At 42.2% G+C, this 27,493-nt stretch overlaps 2 protein-coding genes across 4 annotated transcripts in view; one reads left to right on the top strand and one right to left on the bottom strand.

Annotated features, from left to right (window-relative positions):
• COG5 (component of oligomeric golgi complex 5) overlaps positions 1-4,557 on the top strand; it is a 302,966-nt gene extending 298,409 nt beyond the window's left edge. Inside the window, exon 22 of the mRNA XM_029927167.1 lies at positions 3,768-4,557. Within this exon, the coding sequence (XP_029783027.1) occupies positions 3,768-3,885 (118 nt within the window). The 3' untranslated portion in view covers positions 3,886-4,557. The remainder of the gene's footprint in view (positions 1-3,767) is intronic.
• Positions 4,558-4,820: 263 nt separating this feature from the next.
• HBP1 (HMG-box transcription factor 1) overlaps positions 4,821-27,493 on the bottom strand; it is a 30,175-nt gene continuing 7,502 nt past the window's right edge. For 2 of the 3 annotated variants that reach the window (XM_029927180.1, XM_029927193.1), the window contains exons 2-11: positions 26,039-26,222; positions 23,829-24,057; positions 20,357-20,495; positions 19,886-19,997; positions 19,685-19,797; positions 17,471-17,627; positions 16,668-16,812; positions 9,754-10,071; positions 7,416-7,557; positions 4,821-5,906 (exon numbers count right to left, since the gene is read on the bottom strand). In XM_029927180.1, the coding sequence (XP_029783040.1) occupies positions 5,889-5,906; positions 7,416-7,557; positions 9,754-10,071; positions 16,668-16,812; positions 17,471-17,627; positions 19,685-19,797; positions 19,886-19,997; positions 20,357-20,495; positions 23,829-24,057; positions 26,039-26,222 (1,557 nt within the window). In that variant the 3' untranslated portion in view covers positions 4,821-5,888. The remainder of the gene's footprint in view (positions 5,907-7,415; positions 7,558-9,753; positions 10,072-16,667; positions 16,813-17,470; positions 17,628-19,684; positions 19,798-19,885; positions 19,998-20,356; positions 20,496-23,828; positions 24,058-26,038; positions 26,223-27,493) is intronic. The other variant, XM_029927189.1, reaches the window with a different exon arrangement.

Genomic DNA, 27,493 nt, shown 5'->3' on the forward strand with positions numbered 1-27,493 from the left:
CGCATTTTGTGCTCCACAGAAGCCTCTACTTGAGCAGTGTTGCCATGTTACCACAAACCATCCCTCTACTAATTGTGCAATTCCTGTACGTTTTTCTTTCCATAAGGGTAACTTTAACAATCTGCTTACTTATTTTGATTACAAATGAGAGTTGAGACTCTTAGATAATGCTTGGCCTGACTTCCAAGAAAGCTGATGTTGTGCTCAAGCAAATGAAGTTATTTAATAATTGCTTGGAAATCTTGTGCTGATTTTACGTGGGAGGGTAGCTTGAATCTGTTTTTCTCCTCGTAGTTCTGATGGTGTTTTTCATGAATACCAGAAAACTAACCAAACTCCTTTCTCAACTTTCTCCTACATACTGTATAGTTTACATAATGTCTTATCCTTTGAATGCAAATGGGACTAAGTGGATTTTTGTTCATTTATTAGATAAAATGGATCTAATTCATTCACTACAGAGTGATTGCAATCTCTGAATTTCAGTGCATTCATTTATTAGACTGGTATTTATACACCATTGTCTCAAAGACAGTTGGAGCCCTTGGGAGATTTCTAGGTATCAATCTGTAGGGGCTACATTTTCGGAGCGGGGCAGTTGCTCAGGATGCCATAGCAACTTGAAAAGTATTACTAAAAGCAGCAAGTTGTTGCATAAGGAAGTAGTTTCATTAAGGTTTAGCTCTGACATGAACTAAGGCATCTCACAGAACATTTCCAAGAGCACTAAGTTCCATTTTTCATGTCTGTGCTGCTTTTTAGGATCTTACGGTCACAGCTCTCCTTTACTCACTTTCTTCTGCACGCTTGTCATTACTTTTCACTACAGATTATCTTCTGGTATTTCAACTTCATTTTTTAAAATTCATCGATCATGAATTTATCAGGCACTAGGTCACAAAGGAACGAAACAGCCCCAACCCTTCAAACTAAGTAACATTCTTCAGAGGGAAACTCACCATGGAACAGATGCTTGCAGTATAATAGATACTCAAGTACAACATGATGACGCCCTGACAGGAGCGTGAACTTGCTGGGTTATGCGGGAGACCCTCAGGCCCTCTGGAACCCGGTGGGGAGAACAGTGAGCACGGTTATGAAGGTCCCTCCACGTTCCTGGAGGAGGGTCAGGTGCTTGCCAGCACCGTCCCCTGGTCCCCACAGCTGCACCGGGAGGTGTCCTTCCCACTCGCAAGTGAGCAGATAGGCTCGAAAATGTGGCCTGGATCTCACCGCGAGGCGGTGGGGCCCAGCCTGATACACCAGCTGTGCTGCCTAAGGGCCTGCCGCTCCCTCCAGCTGCGGATCTAGGCTGCTCACACCCGGGACGGAGCCCGTGAGGCCACGCTTGTCAGTGCAGAAGTCCTGGATCTTCCCAAGTGGTTTCTTTGATGCTGCCTGGAGTCCTGAAAGGCATGAGAGCCAGCTCCTAGGAGCGGGCTCTGCAGGGAAGACAGCACTGAAGGACATTCCAAGCATTAGGAAGGTAACGGAGAAAGGTGTCTCAGGAAGGAGAGGGCGTGGTCGGAGAGAAACAGGCCCTTTTGCAGCCCTGCCTTGTAGGGCAGAGACGGATCTCTTTCAGTGATACTCACACAGACGTCCCGGGCTCCCCCGGGGTCAGCATGGGGGTTGGAGTCAGAATCATAAATGGGGTGAAACTGCTCTGTATGTGGGTAGGTAACACAAACAGTGGAAACTGATGATTTGAAGGTCTTTTTAGGTCACAACAAACTGTTTAGAACCCAGCAGCAGCACAGGCAGGGTCAGGGGAGGTGGACAGTGAAGCGGGTGCTCAGTGGGTTGTGAGTTCAGCGTGTGACAGGCTCTGTGGGTCAGACCCACCAGCCGGGGCTGAGACCTCCACCTCCCAGGCGACTGCAGTAATTAGTGTCCACATGACAGGATTCAAAACAGAAGCAAATGGGACAGGAGGGACTGGGTATGGAAATCTGTAAGGCAGATTATAAGAGGACTTTAGAGACCTTTGGAGACAATGGAGTCCTTTCTTGAAATAGCAAAAGGTGGGCAGAACACTACCTAAGGGAATCTTCCTACCTAAGACTAAGTTCTTTTTTGATAGGCCTCATTTCTGAAAGCAGGTTTAGGCTCCCAGCAGTAGTAGAGGTTCAGAGTTCCCATCCACCCTCAGCCCCCATATGCACAGCCTTCCCATTACCAGTGTTCCCCCCGGGTGGTCCCTTGTATTAGTCCATGAGCCCACCCTGACACATCGTCACCCAGAGCCCCTGGCATCCATTAGGGTTCTCTCTAGAGAATGCTGTGCATTCTAGGAGACTGCTGGTGTGTGACAGGTGAGTTTGAAAGGCACCTGGAAGAAGTCAGATCCTGCTGCCCAAAGCACTGAGGGAAGCAAGTCAGGAGGGAGGTCAGGGTGGAAACGAGAGGCTGGGCACTCAGCTGTGCATTCACGCGGGGCTGGGAAGTGGCCAGCTTGCGGACAGCACTATGGAGCCAGTGCTGATCACATCCAACAAGCCCAGTTTGCTCAGTGGTTTTCTGGGAGCAAAACCACCAGTTAAAAATTACATAATAGAGGGGCACCCGGGTGGCTCAGTTGGTGAAGTGTCCGACTTCAGCTCAGGTCATGATCTCGCAGTCTGAGTTTGAGCCCTGCACTGGGCTCTGTGCTGACAGCCCAGAGCCTAGAGACTGTTTCAGATTTTGTCTCCCTCTCTCTCTGTCCCTACCCGGCTCACACCTGTCTGTCTCTCAAAAATGAATGAATGTTTAAAAAAAAAAACATAGTAGATGGGACTTGATACTGAGTTTGTGGGCGGAGTACGTCTTCATAGAAACACTCAGGGCTCCTGGCTGTCTCAGTCTCTCAGAGCCCCTCCCCCACTTATGCTCGGTCTCTTTCCCCCCTCACAATAAACATAAAAAATTTAAAAAAAAGAAAGGCTATCTCAGTGTGAAACTTTGAGAAAGCGGTATGATTATGACAAAAACTTGATTGTTGTACTTGGGGTGTAAATAGGCCAATAATGAAAAATTAATCTTCTAACCATTCTCTTTAGCTTCAATTAAACATGATCTAACACCAAAACCACCAGGTTCAGAGACTGGAAGGCTTTGTCCATAAAGGTCCAGATAGGAAATATTTTAGGCTTTGCAGGCCATATGGCCTCGGCCTCGACAAGTCCCGTCAACCCCCGTAGTGTGAAAGCCACCGCAGGACAGATGAGCAAGCGGAGCACTGCATTTGGCTTCTGGGGGCTAGCGTGCCGACGCCCAGATCAAATTCAGGAGAGCATCATAAATTACAACTGGCCAGGACCATGTACTCCTCATCACACAATCTGCCAAAACATCCGGGGCAAGAGCAGTACATTCTCCCTGTGGGCGACCAGTCCCGCCCCATACAGGACGGTAATGCGCCGTCCAGCGGTCCATGAGCCGGACGGTTAGGCCCCAGCCCCCGAGCGGGCCTTTCCCCGGTGTGGGGCTCCCCCTTGTGAGCTCCGTGAATAAGCACAGGCAGCCGGCGGCTCTTCCAAAGGGAAATGGAGAACCTCTGAGGCCGGAGCCTCTGACCACAGAGCCCCGTGCAGACCCAGAAACGGTCTAGATTTCCACATTAACCATAGTAAAGCTGACTAAGTGTTTGAAGGCTGTTGGCCACCTAGCTTGTGGAGCTGGGCATAGCACGTCTGGAAAAGGACTGCTCTTCTAGATTGGTACCCTCCAAGTGGTTTTCCTTCTTTTGTGTCATTTTTTGACATTGTTTTCATTTCTGTTTTCAGGGGAGCTTTGGAAGCCTATGTTCAGTCAGTAAGAAGCAGAGAAGGCAAAGAATTTGCTCCAGTTTATCCCATAATGGTCCAACTGCTTCAAAAAGCTATGTCTGCTCTTCATGAATAACGTGAAGTATTTCTTACTCGCCATGGTGCACTGAGCTGATTCCAGGTCGGCAGTTAACCTAAGTACATGCTCTAAAGAACAGCTCCCGTCCACAGTGTGAAGAACGTAATTGAGCGCTCCGTATTTCCTACTGATCTTATGTTTATCTCTTTACCCTTTAGCCCTCTACCTTAAGTAGCAAAATGCCAAAATAGATTCCTCACCACCACCTTCGAACTCCAGGAGCTTGATTTTTCCAGAAAGACATCAATTTTTTATTTTCTTCCCTCCTTCCAGGCTTTTTCTATGAGACCAGCTAAAATTTCTTTGCTTTTACCGAAGATTCTCCCCAATGTACACACACAGCCTAAGTCCCCACTGCTTTTAAGGGATCGGGTCAAGTTGTAAGATGCACCCTGTTGCTCTCCACTGACCTCCGTCCTCGCTAGATTGACGTGTAACCGTAGAATCACCAGTAGGAAACTTTAGAAAATGCTGATGCCCGATTTGTACCCCAGTTTAACACATCTGAGTGCAGGAGCCAGGCATTCATATTTGTTAAAAACATCCCCAGTGGTTTCCAAGATGCAGTGCAGTCTGGGAACCACAGGCAACCCCAAAGTGAAAACGTTGGGTTAACTGTTTAAGTATGTCCTACTGTATCTTAATAAAGACAGAGCCACATGGTCTTTATACTGTGTGTGTCATTTTATTAAAAGCAGACTGTGGGGCCTGTTTCACTTTGTAAGATGTCGAGTTAAAAACAACCTTTAGTCTACAAAGATTCTTCCAAACAGGTCACCTAGGTCCTTGTTTTTCTATTGTCCTCGCTGTTACTAACGTTTTGTTTTTAATTTAATGTTTAAAAACCCCATCGGCAACTTCTGAATGTATTTTCCATGTCCTGAACATGTTATTCTGACCACTCAGACAGAAGTTCAATCAATCAGCAGAAGTCAGAGATAAACAATTTTTTTCATTTTATTTGAAATAATATACAAGAATATAGTGTGCAAAATTTAGGGGCAACATCATGAAGAAGTGTAATGAACTGAAATCAATTTTACAGCTGTGATTCCTCACCAGAAACACCACTTGGTAAGTAACGTGAAAAGCCATGATTGTAGCTCAGAGCAAAAGCAGCGTCTCACCCGTGGACTTGCTCTCACCTCAGACGGCTGGAGGAAAAGTAAAGTGCCAGTGTTGCACTGCAGTAAGTGCAAAGTCTGCCCCCACCATAAGGATACGATGACAAATAAGGTATGTAAGATAAGTGGCTGAGGAGATACAGAACACAAAGTTAAAAAATACAACGGTGTCAACTGTTAATAGCACCATTACAGTGACTATATCCCAATGCTATTAACTAACTTGACCTTGGCTTGGGCTCGGCCTCTGCTGGAAATGACGGATGGGTGCTGCCACCTGGTGCCAGGGTAGCAGCGGCAGGCGGCTCTCGCGCTGGGACACCAACGCCATCCACCTGCCACACGTGCCGGCGGCCGCTTGGCACTGGCCGGACTGGAGCTCCCATGTTTGGCACGGACGCCGGGCCGCGTGGTGGCTGCTCAGGGAGAGGCCCGTCCCCAGCTCTGCTTCATCCCGTTACGTGTACAATACAGATTAATAAGCAGTAAGGAGCCAATGTATAAACAGCAGTTACATATTTTTAAATTCCCCTTTTGTACAATTTAAAATAAAACATGTATACACTCTCCTCTCTTTCTACTGTACTTTAGCACCACAGGATATCAATTTTCAAGCCTATATTACCTGATAGACGTATATGAAGTTTGGAAGAAAAATAAGGCAATTTGGTTTACAACGTTGATAGTTTTAGCTTACTTAATGCTCTAATGGAGAAAGCAAATCCTCACTCATTATTAAATCATTTCAAGACTCAATGCTATCGGTATCTTATGGTCACACGAATTCAGGACAACGGTGACACCTTGATCTTCTTAAGCCCTTCCATCGACAGTCAGTGTTTATGCAACTACAGACTTAAGAACAAGCGTCGTGGCTTAATGCTGTTGTGAGCCCTGTGGAGAGAGAATTAGAACTCGGTGAATGTTTACAAATCAATGCCTAGTAATTCTACAAATGAGAACTAAGATGGAGAAAAGAATGTTTATAAACTTACTATTTTAAAAAGATTACTTTCTCAAAGGGAATGACTTTTAAGTTGGCTAATATCCGACGGCTCAAGCATCCAGAAAAAGTATGACAATGGCAAAAAGAGATGGATAAGAAAGGGGACCCAGGCCGAGCCCACCACATAGAAGTCGAAGGTCATAACTTCAACCCCGTTCAGCCACCGCTTCTGCTGGAGTCCGACTACCACGGACTTGTTTACAAGAGATTCTTGAAAAATGTAAGCGAGTGTGAACTGCATGTTACTATAAAAAGACCTGGGCATAAATACACAGGATGCAGTTAAGACCTCCTTGGCCAGCCTTCCTGCTGCAAAGGACTGATGTCTTCCCTTTGTTTTTATTTTTGTATTTTTTAGAGTTTGAGAGCAAGAGGACGAGGAGGGGAGAGGCAGAGTCTGTGTTAACCATGTGGAGCCTGACATGGGGCTCAATCTCATGAACCGTCAGGCCATGGCCTGTGCCAAAATCAAGAGTTGGGCGCACTGGCTGAGCCACCTAGGCACCCTGCCTATTCCCTTTAAGTGGTATTTCAAATTGAGCTCACTCTGTTCTACCATGTGAAGTTTTCTCATAATTAATCTAAAAATACAACTTAAAAGACGCTAGTCTAGTCCCAGAAATATCCTAAGAATCGAGTCCATCCGAAGTTGATTATGGGATGAACTCATTTAAAAGAGTCTTCCTAGGCCTTTCTACGTCTTCTCCTTCCTGAGGTTTTTAATCCAGAAATTCTGTGCAGATGTTAGAGGCCCCATGAAGATTACTGCGCCCCACACTCCTTGGCCCCTGCCCAATTAAGAAGGGCACCTGAGGCCTGCCATCCCAAGACTAGAAAGATTTCTAATAGTGTGATACTGAGTTAGTCACACCCATCTTTCAACCCAACTAGAAATACTACCATTCCAAAATTATTTTTCCACCTCAACATTTCTGCATAAGCACACTTTTTAAAATTTTTTAATGTTTATTTCTGAGAGACAGAGAGTGAGCAGGGGAAAGGCAGAGAGAGAGAGAGGGAGATACAAACTGTGAAGCAGGCTCCAGGCTCTGAGCTGTCAGCAGAGAGCCCAACGCGAGGCTCGAACTCACAAACTGCGAGATCATGACCTGAGCCAGTCAGCCGCTTAACCAACTGAGCCCCCCAGGCGCCCCTATAAGCACACTTCTTAAGCATGCCTGAGAGTTCTACACTCGGTACTAAAAGAGTAAATGGCACCCAGTGATTTAAAAAAGGCAGCCTGCCTTATCCACTGGTATAAAAACATTAGGTTGTAAAGTATAAAAAGGCTTGAAATGACATCGACACCACCTTTTAAAGGTTGTAACAACTGCTAAAATATGCCACTATAGCTGTGGGGATGTCAAGATATTTTTGAGCAACTAGTTGAGACATACCGAATTGGTTCTTTTCCTTTTCCAACAGTCAGGATTTAAACGTTTCTGTTCTTCAGCCAAAGCCTTTGCTTCTAATGTATACATCCTTCTCTCTTCGTTCTTCATTTTCTTCCACCTATCACCAAGGATCACACTTATGGCTCTGTAAAATAAATATTGACAATCCTGAAGGCAAGAATTTCTCGTAAGACGCATGTCAAGTGCTGCTACTTCAGGAAGAAATAGAAAGTTAAAAAAAAAAAAAAGGGCAAAAATCTTCTCCTACAGAGAGAAGGAGGGAAAAGGTCAAGGCTCTAGTAGTCATTTCCAGTAAAATCTCAAGTCCTATGGGCCCATTCATCATAATCTTGGCAGTTAAAGCCTCCTGGAATACTGCCAGTATTTCCCAATTGTCCAAGGACATGTGTAATGGCAAAATATTCAGTGTCCTACAGAGTTTAAAGAAAAAAGTTAAATATTTCAAAGAAATGGTTTAAAGTACCAATCTATCTATCCTAATATACTGACTGGTTCCTTAAAGATGCTAAGGGATTAAGGCAGTGTTCAGTAGCAGCATAGTGTGTTACAAGCCATTCTTGCTCTCTGTTTGTGCCCATGACCCATCAACGAGTTATGAGCAAAGTCTCATCCGTTGGTGCAACCACAGTGAAAATGTGCTGGGCATTAACTCTGCACAGCTTACCATTTACCCTCGTAAGACAGCACCAATAAAATCCTAGATGATACGTGTACTTGAGAAAACCAGATAAACTCAATGAGAAAGAAGTCAAACTGGATAAAACACATGACAGAAATCTGAAGCTGTTTCCTGTTCATATTTGTTAATCTCCCAAACCTAGTAGAAAACAGTCTCATCTAGAACGTGCACACAGAAACCACTTTCCTTCTGTGAAGAGCTTTTAACCATCGATTTCATGACACAAAAGGAGGTACGTGCTACATGAAGCGCATGAGTGACTTCAGTGACTGACGGGGAGCTGGAGGCAGGCTCCGAACCTAACAACAGTAACCACAGCTCCACTACTTCGCTAGAAGTTAAATATGTGGTAAATACATAGGTGTATTTTTCAGTAAGTCGGTGGAATTAAACCCTGTACTAGGTCCTCCTTTAGTAGAACAAAAAGCACTTTTTACAGTCGTTGGGTTAAAGGTACCACATAATGGTTGACGCACTTACCAGTCAAGTTGTTAAGAAATATTTAGGTATCAATTCTCCAATGAGAGGTGCATTTGGTTGGAGAAGTTTCTCTTTTTAAAATGTAAATACTTAAAAAATTAAAGCTCGTGAGAACAGTTTAGTGGTTGCCAGAGGCTAGGGGTGGGGGGCTGGATGCAATGGGAGAAGGGGGTCAGAAGGTACAACCCTGCAGTTACAGAACAGGAGTTGGGGCGAGGTAAGGAGCTGCAGTGTTCAGTCGCACGGTTTTGTACTTCTGGAAGTTGTGAGAGCGGATCTTAGCAACTCTCCTATGTGAAAAATCTGTAACGGTGCGGTGATGGATGTTAAGTAAATGTTGTGTGGCAAGGCTGTTATGGAATCTACAAATAGCATGTAACGTTGACCTGAAACTGTGTCAGTTCCCTGTACCTCTATCAGTTACACTGATGAGACATTCAGACTCAGTTATTTTAGGTAGACAATCATGTGACTTTGCTCATGACATCAAGGGTAATGGGAAACAATAGTTTTGATGTTTAGGAAACTAGGGAGACTAGAAGTCATTTCAGCCCCTGGAGAGGGAGGCTGGTTTGGGAGGGAGTGAGCAGCGGCGGACTCAGAGATGGGCTAGGACCACACGCAGCAGGGCAGGAGGACCAGCATGGATTTCATCCCTGGGTCTCACTGATGCCACCAGTACATTTAGTCTCCGGCAGGTGGTAATAATTACCACGATTGTCAAAAGACTACAAACCGCCAATACCTGCACCTTCCACAGTATGTATGACACAGGCTTAGAGGAGAGACACGGGATCTGACACGAGAAACTTTTCTATAAAGACGGGACTGTTAGTTGTTAGAACTGTGTCTTCTAACAGGCGAACGCCACTTAGTATTATTTTAGAAGCTGGATCCTTACCCACCCAGGTAACCAAATTATCCCTCTAGGTATTATAAAATAGTTAAACTATTTTATACTTAAACTCTAAGTATAAACTTAAACTTTAAATAAACTATTTTAAACATGATGCTAAAAATTCCACTCTAACTTTTCAAAGTCAACCTAAGAACACAAGAATTTGATCATAAAAGCTACTGAAGGAGAAGTTTACTTGAGTCTCCCAGTTCCTGCGTGCTGCACAGAAGAGTGCACTATCAGATTCCCCATACAGTTTTTACCTGTTATCTTTCCCTGGATACATCTGAGTATATTCAACTCTGTATTTTTTGGCAAAAAGCATGAAGGCATTCATTGGTCTCTTGCACTTGTTAGGAGAAGCGGCACTCGCCGTCCCTGAGCTGTGGGTCTTGTCAGCTTTCGCGCACAACGAACTGGGAGACAGCTGTGAGGAGCCCGAGGAGCCACACGTCTTACTGAGTCCAGATCTCGCAAAGTCCTGGCCTGTGGGCCCCGCACAAGACAGAGACGCGCGGCGCTGACGAGCCATGCTGCTTAACACGTAGACTGCAGAGGAGTCCAGAGGCGTGAAGTCATAGCTAAGGAAAAATCATTCACAGGGCTTTAACTCAATTATCAATTTATAAAAATACGATTAAAAATCCTTAGTATCTGATTGAAAAACTTCAGTGTTTTTTCCCTATGATTTTTAACCACCTTCCCCATTGACAACTGCTTCAAAGATGAAAGCTTGTGTATGCACTAAAATTATTTTTTTTAATCTGCAGAGTACAGAAGTTAAAAAAGACTTCAAACCCCCCAAAAGAAAATCCACGCACTTTATTCACTGCAAGTACCTCCTCCAGATCCCACACAACCCACTTAATTACTACTTTAGATTCACTTTTTGACAAATTGGATCATCTGATTTCTTGGCCTACAGAAGCCTAAAGCTAGAAAATTAAATTGGAGTGGCAGGCATATGAATACCAGGCCTAGGACTAGCTGCTGTACAAGACCAAGTGTCAGGAAAGGACAGTCAAGAATGATTGGATACAACTAAAAGAACCTAACAATTTTTTGATTGTTTAGGTCAGAACAGTCATACCGACGTCAGTCTCCCCTGAAGGCCATTCATCTGTCATAACACAGCCCAGTAACTTGAAGGTAACACCCCACAGTGTATCAGGCAAGGGCCTATTTTGTTTAGTATGTTCGGTTCGCACAGGCATGGAAATAAGCTATCTGTACTAACCTTTTCTTCCCAACCAGCTTCTTCGTGAGCATCATTAGCCTCTCTTTATATAAAGAAACACGCTAAGAAGGAAAATGTATTTTCAGCCAAGGCCATACAGCTACTAGATCCAGACCCAGACCTGTCCACCTACAAAGCTCTAGCTTTCCTCACCAAACCATGGTCCCCCGCCTTGCCACTGGCTGACCTCTCGGTGAACACACAATAATCAGATCAATTGAAAACATTACCTGAGACGCAGAGCTGGTGTAGACAGCCTAAAGATTACAACTGTCAAAAGATTTCTTTTGTTCCAACTGTGTTAATGCCTACGGCTTCTACTTTTTCCCTTAACAGGAAAGCCTTTTATTCTAAATCCAGCCCCTACTTCTCTCCCTGAAACAGAAATTCTGGTAATACATCAAAACAGGTTGATATTAGCTTCAGAAACAGTATCTGCCTAAGGACACAGCAATAGGGGAGGAGGAATTATTCCAGAGACAGATGGAGAGAGCAAAGTGCATGAGGCTGGTGCCAGTCACTGCACACAATAAAAACGACTTCTACTAACTATCAGCCATACAACATGTGGGTTTTTAAAGGAATTACATGAAATAAATATGATGCCAAAATCAGCCAATCAATGCTCAACAGTCAGGATTACATCAAAGAAACAATTTTTGCGATCTCAAGCCCCTCCCATATGCAATAAAAAAAACTAAACAAGCATTATAAATGAACCTGACACAAAATTATTCATCTCCACTGAAGGAAGTATTTAATTATAATTTGAAATACCAAAAGATTTAAATAGACGCAAGCTAATTACTGGAATTTGAAAACTCTACCATCTAGTGGTACAAATGTAACTGTCCTCAATTTCCATTATGGATACAACTTACAGTAGTTTGAAATATTCAGTCACAGGATTCAGGACTTTGATAGGACTATAACATTAAAATATTACACAGAATGTCTACAAAAAGCTTTCTCTTCTGCTACACTCAGACCTCTTTCTCCTTGGGGCGCCTGGGTGGCTCAGTTAAGTGTCTGACTCTTGGTTTTGATCAGGTCATGATCTCCCGGTTTGGGAAGTTGAGGCCCCATATCAGGTCCCTGCTGACAACACAGAGTGCGCTTGGGATCCTCTTTCTCCCACTCTCTCTGCCCCTCCCCCCATTTGCGCACGTGCTCTTCTATCTCAAAATAAATAAATATGCTTTTTTAAATCTTTTTTAAAAATTTATTTAATGTTTACTTTTGAGAGAGACTGAGACAGAAACAGAGCACTAGCAGGAGAGGGGCAGAGAGAGAGGAAGACAAAATCCGAAGCAGGCTCCAGGCTCTGAGCTGTCAGCACAGAGCCTGACATGGGGCTTGAACCCACAAACCACAAGGTCATGACCTGAGCTGAAGTTGGATGCTTAACTGAGCCACCCAGGTGCCCCAAAAAATACTCTTTAAAAAAAAAGGTTAGAAAAGAATTCATTCTCCTTCCATGAGTAGTTCCTGAAAGGTGCCTTGTTTCATGCCTCCACTTTTTCTCCCTTCTATTATTCCTTAAGCTCAAATACCCTTTCCCACCTTCACTAATTTTTTTTTCTACTTTTTTAAAGTTTCCTTATTTTTGAAGGTGGAGGAGAGGTAGGGAGGGAGTGGGCTCCAACAGGCGAGGGACAGAGAGAGGAGAGAAAGAATCCCAAGCAGGCTCTGAGCTGTCAGTGCAGAGCCCAGTACAGGCCTTGATCCCACAAGCTATGCTATCATGACCTGAGTCAAGATCAAGAGTTGCAGGCTTAACCAAATGAGCCACCCAGACACCCTCCTACTTGCTATTCTTAAAAACTCCACAGTAGTGTTATGTCTATTAATCATAGTTACAGGCACTGACTTTAATCTACTTTTCAACATTATTCTCATTTTGCAGATTTTTTTTAAAGCCATAGGAAAGTTCACTGACTTACCCCAGCTTCCACAGCAAATCTACTGCAAAGCTAGGATCCGAATCCAGGCGTCCCAGCTCCAGAGCTCCTGCTCCTACCAGGCACAATGCCTCTCCCTCAACACACACACACCACCACACACCGTCACTAATCCATTTCCTCCTCTAGACTGGAAGCAAAGAGGCAGGCCCATGTCTTAACAGATCTTAAATCCCCATGCAAACACATACACTAGGCTGTCAAGTATCTGATGACTAACTGAAAAGGTACAAAAAGCTCTGGAATACATAATAATGTAAAATTTTAAGTGGTTCAAAACCCCCCTCTTCCACCTTCCAGGAGAATGCCCTGGGCAGGTCAAACCAACCCCACAGTGTCGGTCATCTCTAAACTGAACACGTGCCATGCGGTGCTGCAGAGCTGACAAAACAGTGTCTAGAAAACCTAGGGCAGAGGCTGGCACAGAGCAGGTCTTCTTTGGAGTATGGATTATTATTGTAGAAATAGCCTAGATTGGCAACTAGAACACAAAATTTGGAATCTCTAGAGGATACAGACTTGAATCTTGGTTCTGATACTAATGGCTGTTTCTGTTCTTTAACCGCCACCCCCTCCCCCACCTCTGGTAAAGTGAGGCTATAATCTCACAGGATAGTGCAGATTAAGTACGCCAACACGTGTGCTGCACCTGGTACACACTGGACACTCAGGAGTTAAATTCTATCACTTGAACAGAAATGCTAACTTCACAGGCAGAAAGACAGTCTGAAACCTGCTTGATGTCCAGAAGAGTGGCCTCAGTTCTGTGTCTCGAATGGGCTTCTTCAAATCATGCTCCCACATAGACACTTCCTTTCTACAAATGAACTGGAAATCGTGTTTAAGAGGTCATCTGCAGCTGACTTCCGGTCCTTAGCAAGCTAAAATCTACTCAGCCGTCCCTCCCTGGACAGCAGGACCCAAGAGCTGGCCCCAAAGCTCCAGACTGCCCCTGGGGTTCTCTTTTGGACACGTGTTTCTTCCTGCCTGCCTTCCCTTCCTTGCCCTCCTTATGCCAGCATTTCCCTTAACCCACCAAGTCATAATCTAATCCACAGTGAAAATTCAGTCCACTTCATGCTTCTCAACTCTGTCATGGTTTCTTTTCTCCTAGATCAAACTGCCCATTTTCCATTCCTTTAGGAGCAGAAAGTCACTCCACAGCAAAATGAGACCAATGTCCAAGGTCATCTTAGGAGTGACTGCTATTCAATATAACCAAGTGATGAGAACCTACCAACTGGAAAAGGCAGGCTAGCGTTGTTTTCACCTAAAAGAAGTTTTGCACTATGCAATACTTGATAAGTAGGAAATGTATTTAACTTTTATGTTAAAGTGTACAAAGGAGTGAACAACCTAATTAAGAAATAGACTACTTCTGCTCTCACAAAGTTCCACATTTGCCACCCCTAGAAATAACCATCCCCTTACTCTTTTCAATAATTGTATTATAAAAATACATTATTCATAAACAGAAGTATAATCATAGAAGTATAATGTTCATATAATAGCATTATATTATTATAGTAGCACTGATTATGTTAATGTCAAATGTATCAACATGTAGCATGTCAACGTTTTGTTACATACATGTAACATGGAGGGCCGGACTGCTACCCTTTTGAGGGTATCCTTAAAAGGCTGGCCCTGGACTAGCACCTAGAGTCAGGAGTTCAGGAGGGTTCTCATCATTCCCACCCTGGTAAGAACAGCCCACTGTGCCTCAACTCTGTACAAACACCGCTGGCCCTAAACACCTGCTTTGCTTTTTCGGAAGTTTGGAATTTGGGGACACGCAAGGAGAGGCAGCCTGTGTGACCAGCTCCCAGTAAAACCCTGGTGCTGAGTGTGTAACAACTTCCCCGGCAGACGCCGGTTCACCCCTGTTGTAACAGCGCACTGCTGGGAGAAATAAGCACATGACTGTGTGACACGCTGGGAGGAGGCCTGGGGGCCCGGCTTCTTCGCGCTTCCCCCCACGCGCCTTCCCTTCTCAGGATTCCACTTCATATCCTGTGCCTAGAAGACATCCTAGGCAGGGGTGTGACACACAATGAACGCTGTGAGCCATCCTGGTACATCACTGAACCGGGGATGGTCCTGGGGGTCCCCAGCGTAACTATATAATGTATATTGTGTACACTAAGTAAAAACTGTATAAATGTAATTAGATTTATAATTTTATTAGATACATTTCCAAAGAATATGTGACTCCATACCCCCCAAAAATGGAATTCTACCATATATTTGAGACTAATTTTACTTAACATTATTTCTAAAATTGACCCATGTTTCAAAACGTCTGGCTTTGGCTCATTCATTTTCTACCTAATGTTGCACTGTTTCCACATTTTTGTGATCCTGAGCAACACAGCTATGACGCCCTCCCACCTCTCCTGCTGCGTGTCCGTAAGGACTTACTTCTCTAGAGCACACACGCAGAGGAATGGAATTGCTGATACTCCGTATTCTAAGAAAAAGCCAAATTAGGGGAGCCTGGGTGGCTCAGTCGGTCAGGTGTCTGACTCTTGATAACTGGCTCAGGTCACGATCTCACGGTTTGTGGGATCGAGCTCTTCATCGGGGTCTGAGCTGACGGCACAGAGCTTGCTTGGGATTCTCTCTGTTCCTCTCTCTCTCTGACCTTCCCCTGCTCACTCTCTCTCTCAAAATAAATAAACGTAAAAAAAAATGATAAAGCCATACTATCTTCCAAAGTTTTTCTATCTCTAGAATATTCCCACCAAAACATAAGAGATATCACTGACCTATATCCTAAGAGTGTATCAGACCTCAAAACCACCTCATTTCTCTTGAATTTGTAAAAAGAACAGAGTGTATGAGAGATGTAACCAAAGAGCATTTAGGTTGTAATCTGCAGATGTCTCCTGAGCATATAATCTGTGCTAGGTGCTTTTTTAAAATAACAGCCGCACATATCCTTTCAAAATAAAAATATATTAACCTTATGTTTTATTACATTAAATGAAATAAATAAAACCTGTAAGCCAGCAGGAATTCTGACTTCTCTACTTAATGCCTATGAACTTAATAATTATCTTAAAGAGGGCGCCTAGGTGGCCCAGTAGCTTAAGTGTCCAACTTCAACTCGGGTCATGATCTCACAGTTTGTGGGTTCGAGCCCTGCATCGGGCTCTGTGCTGACAGCTCAGCGCCCGGAGCCTGCTTCCGGTTCTGTGTCTCTTTCTCTGCCCCTCCCCCACTTGCACACGCTCTCTCCCCCCACCCCCACCTCAAGAATAAACATGAGAAAAAATGAGTTTTAAAATCCCAGATACCTACAGACTTCCTCTGGATACCTTCTGGGAGTAGGGTGACAACTGCCCAGGTGTAGCCAGGCCTGCGGGGTTTCCCAGGACGCGGGCCTGTCAGTGCTGAGACCAGAACACACCAAGACAGCCCCACAACCCCCTCAAGCATCCGGACACACGGGCACTTGTTTGGACCAGCAAGAGAGTATCTGAAAAATCCCTTCCCTCTCTAAGATTTTCCAAATGTCAAATTTTTGCTATTTTTACTATTTGTTAATTCATGATACAAATGCCCTTGGTCAAAATGAATAAAGAAAGATATAGTTACGGAAAGAAAAGGATGGTTAAGTACGCCCCACCACCCCCCCAAAAAAAAACCAAAAAAAAACACCACTAAGAGACTTAAGGACTGGTTACAATGGCCAGATTCTGCAGTTTTCCATACATGTAATAACTATCAAAGCTGGTCCATTTAGTTCTTGGTCACGTAACATGTGGTATTTTTCCTAATCCAATACCAAATGTTTTATGAAGTCATGGTTTTCCTATGTGACTACTCTGTGTAAAACGCCCCTGGAACTATTATTTTACATTAATTACCAAATGTTTTCATTTAATCTTTGAACCTTTGAGGTTTAGTCTCCTAAATATCTGACTCACAGCCGACAGAGAGGTTATGTTAAAACAGGTCAAGAATCCATTATTACCTTTTAAATGTATCAAAAACACCTGAATCATCAAAATTAATGGCATCGGGGTGTCCGGGAGGTAGACAGACATCACCAACATGGATCTCACAACACGGAATGCCATGCTGTACCACAGTCAGGCTTGGATAAAATGATGACCAACCTACAACATCAAATCAAACAACAATTACGTAAATGACTGGGATTGACACAGGAGCCCTAATTATTTGTTCTACAACAGCCCTTCCACTTCTGAGCCTTGAAAACAGGTTAGTACTTAAGTGTCAGCAGATTTTTAACACGTCTTGTATCTTTTCCACAAAGCAAGTTCAAGCATTTCCCTTAAGCAGTGCGAAGCTCTCCAAAACTAGTCTGATTCAGCCTTAATGTACAGATTCTATCAATCAACACTTCCATCAATTTACAAGATAATAACAGGTGATTATGAGACCACGAGATAGCCTCTGAATTATTGTTAACATGGTGTTAGTATAACAAATCTCTGAAAAGTGATTTCAGTACAATTACCAGAATATTCCATTCCCCCCAAGGATACCAAGGTAACATAGAGCTGCTTATATAGTACGCTACCTGAACGTCTGAGTTCATACCCACAGGAAGTAGATCCCCGCCTGACTACTGCCAAGACCCTAAAGCACCATGAGTTGGTGTTACAAGGCCCTTTCTATGGTAGTTCTATGTAGTTTGAAGGTGCCCTTCAAGTTTTTTCTTAATCATCAAAGAATTATGTCACAAGACATAGTTCTAGATTTAAGAAGATTTCTTTAAACAGTTACCATAAATTCAAATTGACACCCTACCTTTATTTTTAACATAGAAAGGGTGATCCAGCTTACACTCTACAGTAAGTAAGCCATCTTCTACTGTACCAGGATCAAAAGTCAACTTCAGTACAGACTCGCCAAATGATACACTTTCTTCATGTGATAACAACTTTAGACCATCTGAACCATAGCCCTGAAAATACATGCACAGAGTGAACAAACAGGCAATATTTAATTGAACACATAATGAAGTTTCTATTATGTGTAAGAGTCTGTAGAAAAAGTAAAATAAACAAGACAGGATCCCTGTGTTAGGGTCCTTGCTTTCGGCCCAGTAGGGAAGAAAGGCACGTATATAAGTCACTGTAATGCCGAACAGACTGGAATAAGCACTGAAATGTAACAACGCTAATGCACTTGATACAGCGAGGTGTTATCTCTGAGAGAGATGAGGCAGAGTGTTCAGTTCCCACTGGAACCAGGCTTAAAAGAATGAAACCCAGAAGGCAGGAGAACATGCCTTATCCCAGGAACAGGCAAAACCAGCAACTTCTCTGGAGAGTGCAATTTGCTAAAACTACCGGAGGGGTTCAGAAGTGCAGCAAAGAAGACTGAAAAGGAGAGGCCAGTTAGTAGGTAAAGGAGTCTTCAGGAGGGGTGAAGTGCTTAAACGTTTCTTTGAGAGGGCACTGAAAGTGGTTCAAGTATTTTTACTAATCACTGTCAACTTTAAGATGAAGCTAAAGTTTGCAGGATAAAAGCTGCCTCTAGTTTTCAGTTTATTTGAAGATATGAGAGAAACCCATCAGTCTTAAATGGACAAGCGCCATGGGGGCAGGATGGGGCTAAATTTAAACACAATTGTTATTTATTGAGCAGCTGGCACATGCCAGGTGCTAGGTTCTGAAAACACACTAACACCTGATTCCTACCCTTAAAGTCACAGAAAATAACAAAGGAGACCAACATTCCAACAGCTAGCTATTGTGTCCGATCCTTAGGACAGGAGCACATGGAAGAGGTAGAGAGTGAGTGAGTGAGGAGGACTGTGAAACACCCTGAAGGAAAGAGAAGTGACCCACTGAATATGAAGGGGAGGCGGAGACAGTCCACTTCTTGGTTGTCAACCTGTCAGTCAAGAAGCCCAACAATACCTTTAAGAGAAGGGAGAAGAAGTAGGCAGGAAGGGGAAGAAAAGGTGAGTCCAGGCTTGGTTATACTAATAAGCTGAGCAGGAATGACTCATGTGACTGTGACTCATGTGCAGGTGTCCAACATGCAGGTGGAGGCCACAGCCACGTTACAAGATCGTCTCATTCTTAGAGCTGAGATCTCAAAACGAATCCAATCTGATTTTCAGGTCAGGGAGCCCACACATAGTGGGGACAACAATCTGCCAACATCAGTCACACAGAAAGTTGCTAGGAGAACCAGAAAGAGAGCCCAGGTTTCCGGACTCCAAGACCAGAGACCTAATAGTAACAACAGCACGATCAAAACAGGAATTTTAAACAAGCACACTTCACATGCCCAATTCCTCTGCCTACAGTGGAGATGGAGAAATTAAAAGATTTCAATGATTAAGATTTTAAAGGTATCAACCGAGATTTATCCTAACTACTGCTTCTGCTTATCAATTTAAAAAATGCCAATGTTTTATGGGGTCATCTAAAAAGTAACATCAATTATCCATTTGGGAATTGACCACTTTGTACATTACCTAAGATAAAAAGCCTTCATTCATTTGTTCATTGTATTTTAATTCTTTTCAATGTTTATTTTTGAGACAGAGACAGAGTATGACGGGGGGAGGGGCAAGGAGAAAGGGAGACACAGAATCCGAAGCAGGCTCCAGGCTCTGAGCTGTCAGCATAGCCCAAAAAGGGGATCGAACTCACAAATTGCAAGATCATGACCTGAGCCGAAGTTGGATGCTTAACCGACTGAGCCACCCAGGCGCCCCCATTCATTGTTTTTTAAGTGTCAGTTTTGTTTCCCACAATGTGAAGTGGATAAAAAGAGCTAAGGAGTACACCTTTTTCCCATCTAAGAAAGCATAATCACAAAGTTAAACCTAAAGCCACTGCTGCCTCTACCTGGCTAGGCAGTAACACAGTCACAAAACCTCCACCTGAAACATAAGGTGCCCCTTAAATATGAAAGTAAGTGGAGGATACTCCCATAGATTAATAATAAGTCTATGCTTCCTTCTGAAAGATTTGAGAAAAGTTTTACGAATTTTAAATCAACCTTGTGAGTGCCCACTTGGAGATCTTCCTCATTATCGCAGCCTTCGGTTCTAGCAAAATCTTCAACATCCTGCCATTCCTTTTTGCTTCCCTTATGAAAGCACAGTCGTGTGCCTAAAGTTTAAGTAGAAAAACAAATATTAGGTATGTGACTAGAGTGTACACAAGTAAGCTGCAAAAATTCAATTATTTTTTTTTTTACCTTTCAAAAAACAGTGCCAAGCAGTTGAAGGCCAGGAATTGCACCATCCCAAATCATCATCATCTGAGAGGGAGGACATGCAGAAAATGCCAGATTCTGACTCACTATTTGCCTATGGAGAAAAATATTAGAAACGTTTTCATTTTGTAACATTTTGTTAGTATCTGTCTTTATGTCAAGGTTTCAGGCTCTTTCTCATTAGTGGATAACTTAAACACTTGTAAACTTGGGAAAAATATGCCTTTGAAAGCTGAAGTTTCTGGATGTTTTAGTTAAATAAATGTTCCTACTGGTAACAAACTTTGCTAACAGTTTACAGACCTGGACATAAAATCTAAGCCAGATCACCAGCAGAGTGAGGAGACAATTTCCCATCTGCACAGGCTTCAAAAGGACTTCACAGAAAAGAGAAGTCAACATATTTCAGTGCTGTGCAAACTTTGTAAAGTTTAATCTCGTGCATAAACTCACCCTTTCGTGTCTGACTGGGGTTTCCTCCTTCCAGTGATGATGAGGGAAGTCTGGCTCGCTCTTAGAAGAGGACACCGGTGGAGGGCGCGCATAGGAATGTAAACTTTTGCTAGTAGCTATGATGTGTACAGGAGATGATCTAAAACAGGGAAGTAGTTTTAACCATAAAGCAGAGATCCTTAAAGCAGATCTTTCCTTTTGATAAAAAAAAAAAAACTTCATATTCATAATATCAACATTATCACATAGAAGACACCTATGGAAAACACTAGTAAAGACATCAGGATTTCATTCAGTTCCTTAGCTTCTTACCCAAGCCCTCTTTGCTCATTTTAAATACTGTTCTTTTTTCTTATTTTTCCGTGTACTTTAAATTCCAAGTTGCTTTCACTTATTCACCCATTTTTGTATCAGCGAGTATATATACAGACAAGACGGGTAAGGTGCAGGCTCCCTGTCCACTTCTCTCTTCTACTTCGCTGCCGTCAGTATGAACAGGGCATCTCAGCCTAATGTGATCGACACCGAACCCTCCATCTGCCAACTACCTGTCACTGAGCAGATAAAATGAACCTGAGGCATTACAATGCTTAAACTTATTCTAGCAGAAAGGAGCCTATCTGCAACTTCCTGTAACTGGACACCACTTCATATTTCCTGAAACACACCTGTCGAAAACCATCCACTCATAAGGCTAGTTATTTTCCCATAGGATCATCTTTGATAAAAGTCAATTGTTCCCAGGAGGGGTAACATTAAAGCAGCATGCCCAGTCAGGGCGCCCAGGACGTGCACTGTGCTCAGGAGCCTGGAAAGCAGCAGAGAAAAAGACTGCAGGGTCAGGGAGACCAACCAGCCCCGAGGGTCCCTGATCAGGACAGAGATGCCAAATAGGAATCTGGTCCTTAACAGAAAAAAATATATGCAGGTCTGGGCTACCTCGCTTTTAAAAAGGGAGAGAGATATCTTCCTTTCTGATTCTTCCCTTATTCCCTGAGAAATTTTGTTAGCCTCTCAATTTTTATTTTATCCTCATTAACACTTTTTCATTATACCTTTGCAGAAGTTACTTCAGATTAAAGTCCATAAAACTATACTTTTGCCTTCAGGTTCCTATCACTTCTTAAATAAAAACCCCTCAAATTTCCAAGCGTTTTAGCACACTCTCCCATCAATTTTGGATTTCAAATGACAAATACTTAATGTTTCATCTTTGCCCCATTTCTTCCTTTTATTAAACATTTAGATCTGTACTGGCCAAACTGCTAAAAATTCCTTAAGTATACATCCTGCCCTCGTGACTAATAAAACGGGTTGATCAGTTCTTCTGCTTAACCATTTAAAGAGAAGTAACGATACAACGTTCTAAAATGTATATGGCCTAAATGTTCTATAAAAATTAACAGGCCACATGTGTCTAAAATACCAACAGGGTCCCTCCATCCCTCTATCTATGCATGGGTAATGTAACTTTTACCTGTCCTCAACCCCTTGGTACTGTACAGTTATGACTTCTAAAGCTCAATAATTAACAAAGTTTAACACACTACAGGAAGGAACATAACAGCCACTAAGAGGGTTAGAAGGCAGGCAAGACAGCAGTGCGTGACTCTTGGTCTTGTTCCCTAGGAAGACGGGAAGCACAGAAAATGCTGCAGAGAAGGGCACCTGGGTGGCTCAGTCAGTTAAGCATCCAACTTCAGCTCAGGGGTCATAATCTCAAAGTTTGTGCGTTTGAGCCCAGCAACAGGACTCTGCTGACAGCTCGGAGCCTGGAGCCTACTTCCCATTCTGTCTCCCTCTCTTGCTGCCCCTCTCCCACTCTTGCTCTGTCTCTCTCAAAAAAAAAAAAAAAAAAATTAAAAAAAAAAACAAAACACTGCAGAGAATAAATTTGTACCTTAAGAAAGATATTCCTTTACTTACGTTTTTATTTATATCAATTACCTTCCTTAAGGGTTTACTCAACTTTCCATGAAATCTATTATTAATTCTCCTAAGTTTACTATTAAAAGAAGTGTTATCTCTAAATTAGGGAAAAAGAAAGCCCAATGGGAAAATGAGGGTTTGTTTTTGTAACTGTCAACAAATTTTTAGCTTTTTGACTACTTTTTCTTTCTGGGAAATTTTCATGGAATTAAACTGAAAAATTCAGTTAACTAAACTGAATTTGCCCTAATCAAGACCAATATCCCGCTGAACAGAAGAAAAACAGTATAATCTAATGCGTTACAAGAAAACCAGGGCTTCCCACATAAAAAGTTTATTCGTTAGCAAAGAATTACAGTAAGTCAGAAGCACTACCAAAATTCAGTTATTCCTACATCCTCTTGTGTAGGCTATGGTCTATCTACCCCCGGGAATACAAATCGGGCACTTCTCTCCCCTACAAACTATTATGTTTATCTAGGTCGTTTTACATAGAAAACTTCCTAATGTTAAGTATAATTAATGAAATATTATCCACCTAGGTCTCCAGGAATTTTAGTTTGAAGCTTCCCTAATTTCACAGCACAGCAACTCATCTGCGAAAACTCTAGTCCTCTGGTGTGAGTACATGAAACAGTGGGTTTTACCAACAGGAGTCCACTTTTTTTAAGCTTGAGATTTACAAAAAAATTTTTTTTACATTTATTTATTTTTGAGAGACAGAGACAGAGCATGAACAGGGGAGGGGCAGAGAGAGAAAGAAACACAAAATCAGAGGCAGGCTCCAGGCTCTGAGCTAGCAGTCAGCAGAGCCCAATGTGGGGCTTGAACCCACAAACCGTGAGCTCATGACCTGACCCAAAGTCGGATACTCAATTGACTAAGCCACACAGGCACCCCAAGCTGGAGATTTTATAGTATTAGCAATTTTAGTTTTCACAACAGGTAAATAACATACACTGTGGAAGAAAATAAACCTAGGACCAAAAGGAACTAAACTCAAGGTTGATAAAATTTTAAAATAGAATGTTTATTATAATCATGGTTCTTTAGACAAGTATAATTTTCATTTCTCTAAGCATAAATATACAATAAAAGTATTTCTTGGTGTGGTTTACTTTTTTGAGGACTTTAAAACATTTACAAATATTTTTGACTCTCTCTGATCACTTTTCTTTATGTTTATTTATTTGGGGGAGGGGGGTGCAGAAAGAAAAGGAGACAGAGGATACAAAGTCAGTGTAGAGCCCAACTTGAGGCTCGAACTCATGAGCTGTCAGATCATGACCTGAACGGAAGTCAGGCGCTCAACTGACTGAGCCACACAGGTCCTCACTTTTATCTGCTTTTCAAAGTATGAAATCATAATACTAGGTGAAATAGCTCTACAATCACTATAAAAGTGAGCTCAATTCTAAGCACTTAAATTCTAATTTCAGTAAACCATTCATTAGATGGGTAATAACATTATTACTTTTAAAATTAAAAAAAAGTAGCTCTCTGTAATGATAGTTTTCAATAAAAATATAGCCAGCACTCCCACCTGTTGTAGAATGAGCACTGCATGAGTGGACTCTGTGGACTGGTGGCGATATTTGCTAATTCTGTGAGCCAATCCACCTCATTTTCACCATAGGTATTTTCTGATATGTCTGAGGTATTTTGGTTCCAAGATGGTCTTGGATACTCTTGATGTGAAACATCTGAATTTAGCTGGTATATGGCAGATTGGGTAGGGTCACTTTGAACAGCCTGAAGTTCAGGAAGGTCATCTGCAAATAAGCACACTCAAAATTATAAAAAGGAAATTACTAACACAGGGAACAATATTATAACTACAGTTGGAAGAGGAGTCCTTAAATTTGGCTAATTAATTTTGTGAGAAGTATAAATTTGAAATGTTTTCTTGAATGAAACAAGTTTCATTAAAAAATGTCATTAAAAAATGATGCCTTATACATTCAAGAGTCAATATAGCCTGATGGAAAAATAAACTTAACAAATATAAATGTATTAATGACTTGTGATTACAACCTTTCACAGACCGAAAAAAAACGAGTTATGTATTTTGATTTTTTTTTAAAGTTTACCTGGGATTAATCCATATACCACTGAAACATTTTTATGTTAACATGTTTAATGAGGAAAAAGGCATATTATATATACTTATTCATATGCTTCATCACCCTGTTATAGAAGATTACTGCAATACTGAGGACAATTTTCAAAGATGAGATTAACATCATATTATAAGGTTTAGGTACTACTTATTCAACTTTACTATTATTTCTTTTGACTGAGAAATTCTACACTCAATAATATCTGTTGGTTATTTTTTCTTAAATGTGTGTTCCTAAGCCCCATGCATGCCACAGATACAAACACTAAGGAAGACCGAATTCTAAAGAGAGTGTATTAAAAAAAAAGAAAGAAAACAAACCGAGGGGAGAAAAAGCATCTCGCAGGCCTTAAAAAATCTTTATGAAACACACACCTACAACAAACTACCAATCCCGAGGTCTCTTCAATATATCAGCCCGGAAACTCTTCTAGTCTTGGGAGTCCTCCTAACCTGTTATGAAGAATGTATTTGCAGACCATTCCTATTCAGGAAGACATCTCAGAACAGCCTATTAAAGCTGAGATGTCTTAACTCAGATGCCCTGATTCAGAATATCCATTCAGAAAACCGACTTGAAGGCCTCCTCCCCCTTTTGCTGAACAGCAGGAACCCTAAGAAATCACCTCCGTAACTCTCTCACTGGTGTAGCTATCTCTCTTCCCTTGCAGCCCACCACCTTCTTGACCATCACATCTTTATTTGTGGTGTGCCAAGGGCTCATCTGTCTTTCCAGCTAAGGAATTAACTACTTTCAAACTGAAGTAGGAGTGGTATGCGTTTTTTTGGGTTTTTTTTTTTTTGACAACCCTTGGCCCTGACTTCTGACTTCCTCCTGACACTAAACTATAACGGTGAAGCATCAACTGCCTGAATAAACTGGTGTTCCTCACTAACCAGCACCCACCAGGCCATGAGTACTGGGACCTAGCAACCCCTTGGCGTTCAAGCAGGTTATGTCCCAAGACCTTCAGGATCTCCCAATTCCCAAAGAGCAACTCCTCTATGGTAGCACGTGACACAGTTACATGTGCGGATCATCACAGCTTCTCAAGGGTCTTGTGAACACAGAGGAAAACCGCGTATTAAACGCAGACAAAGCCAACCTGAATGGACAGGGCAGCAGGCCCTGCTCACTCAGTTGGCTGTTTACTCATCAACACCAACCTCGCAGCATTACCATCCCAAATCCTACATTACCAAACCGAGGCACCTCTGCAGGCTGCACCTCGCAAAGCAGCTCGGCAGCAGTGACAAATGCAAAGGCCAGATCCCCAAGTTTCAAGGGTCCACTGTGACTTCCCAGGCAGACCAATAAACCATCCAGCTCACAGGGACATTTCGAAAGGAACATGAGTCACTCACAGGATTTTCCAGAGGTATTTAACAGCCCAACCTTTACCCACAGCAGTAGTTTCATTTGATAATTTGTAAATGAGATCCTATGATAACCATAAACAGCCCAAAGTTATGTTGGTTTTAAATATTATCTTATGAGCAATAATAAGAGAACACCGAAAATTCCAAGGTACAAAAACGTCAGGGACTTGTAAGCAGTTGAAGGCAGGTGGGGAAGCTGGCTAACCATGAAAGTATGAAACTCAGATTCCTACAACGCTTTGAATTTTGTTTACCAAGCTCCATGTGCTCATCACAGGAGTTGTATCCGGGGGAGGATGGCAAGTTCTCAGTGCACTGCAGCAACTCCAGGGAGTCATTCATTCCTGAAGGTCTCTTGTCCATCACCAGCAGGAGTTTCTGTACTGCATTAGGCATCTGATTTGTCTTCACTTCCCACACCATGTTATGGTGCTCCGACTTCAAATAAAAATAACATAGAAAAAAAAGTCACTCATGTGATCTGGAGATTATGGAAGTATAAAATCCATCAGAGACGCCTATTGTTGTTTCTTTCACTTAATCATACATTGCATTCCGTATCCCCCTCAAATCCCTCAGACCAGACAGACTCCCAGATTTCTTGGGCTATGACCAAGGAGTCAGTACCAAATTACACCCAGATCCCAAAGGATTCATATTTGAATTTCTAAAAGTCCTTTCTTTAAAAGAATAATAGCCCCTTTATACTTTTACTTCTTTAACCTAGTAACTCTGAGACCCAAATACAGAGACTGACAAAACCATTTTTTCAACTTGTATCTTCAAATTTAAAAGAAAATTAACAAATTTTCATCAAATTAAATGACTGAAGGAATATTCTTTTTTATTTTCTGAAGATTCTATTTCAATTTCTCTATTTACCAACTGTGTTGTTTTCTCATCTCTGAAAGTAAACACGTTTAACATTCTTAAAACGGCATTCTCTGAAGGACCTTGAAGAAACAATTTCTTAAAATGCCTATGTTTAATTAAAAAAAAATTAAAATGCTATGTTTTCTTTTTTTCTTTTTAAGTTTATTTATTTTGAGAGAGCCAGAGAGCATGTGAGCAGGGGAGGGACAGAAAGGGGGAGGGAGGAAGAATCCCAAGCAGGCTCTACACAGTCAGTGCACAGAACTCACTGTGAGGCTCAAACTCCTGACTGTAAGATCATGACCTGAGCCGAAATCAAGAGCCCGATGCTTAGCCAACTGTGCCACCCAGGTGCCCCAAAATGTTGTCTTCTTTATGAGAACTAGGTACCTAGCCATAATAAAGATACCTATCCTTCTGAATAGCTTATTTCCAAAAAGATGAAGAATAATCATGGGAAATGTAAACAAATAGTAAATCGTCTTCATCTTATGGCCACAAAGTTATCACAAAGAAGAAAACAATACAGGCTAATATACCGAAATAATTTCTAGCAAAGTCCACCATCTAAATTTTGTTATGAAAAGTAAAGCATGGTTATACTTTTTACACTCTGCCTTTGGGCAGCTGATTATTTAACAGGGTGACAGTAGTGGGAAGGTTTCCTGATTTCTCAAGATTTACTCCAATTTCATTTTTTAAAAATGTTCTCATGTGCTAATATAAAATACACACACAAAAATTCTAACAGGACATAAGTTTTTCCTCACAATAAAACAATAAAATATACTCCAATTTTAAAGTCACTAAAAGTCTGGTACCCTGGCCTAAGCTGA

The sequence above is a fragment of the Suricata suricatta genome, chromosome 2 (genome assembly GCF_006229205.1).
Source record: "Suricata suricatta isolate VVHF042 chromosome 2, meerkat_22Aug2017_6uvM2_HiC, whole genome shotgun sequence".
Taxonomy (NCBI): Eukaryota; Metazoa; Chordata; class Mammalia; order Carnivora; family Herpestidae; genus Suricata; species Suricata suricatta.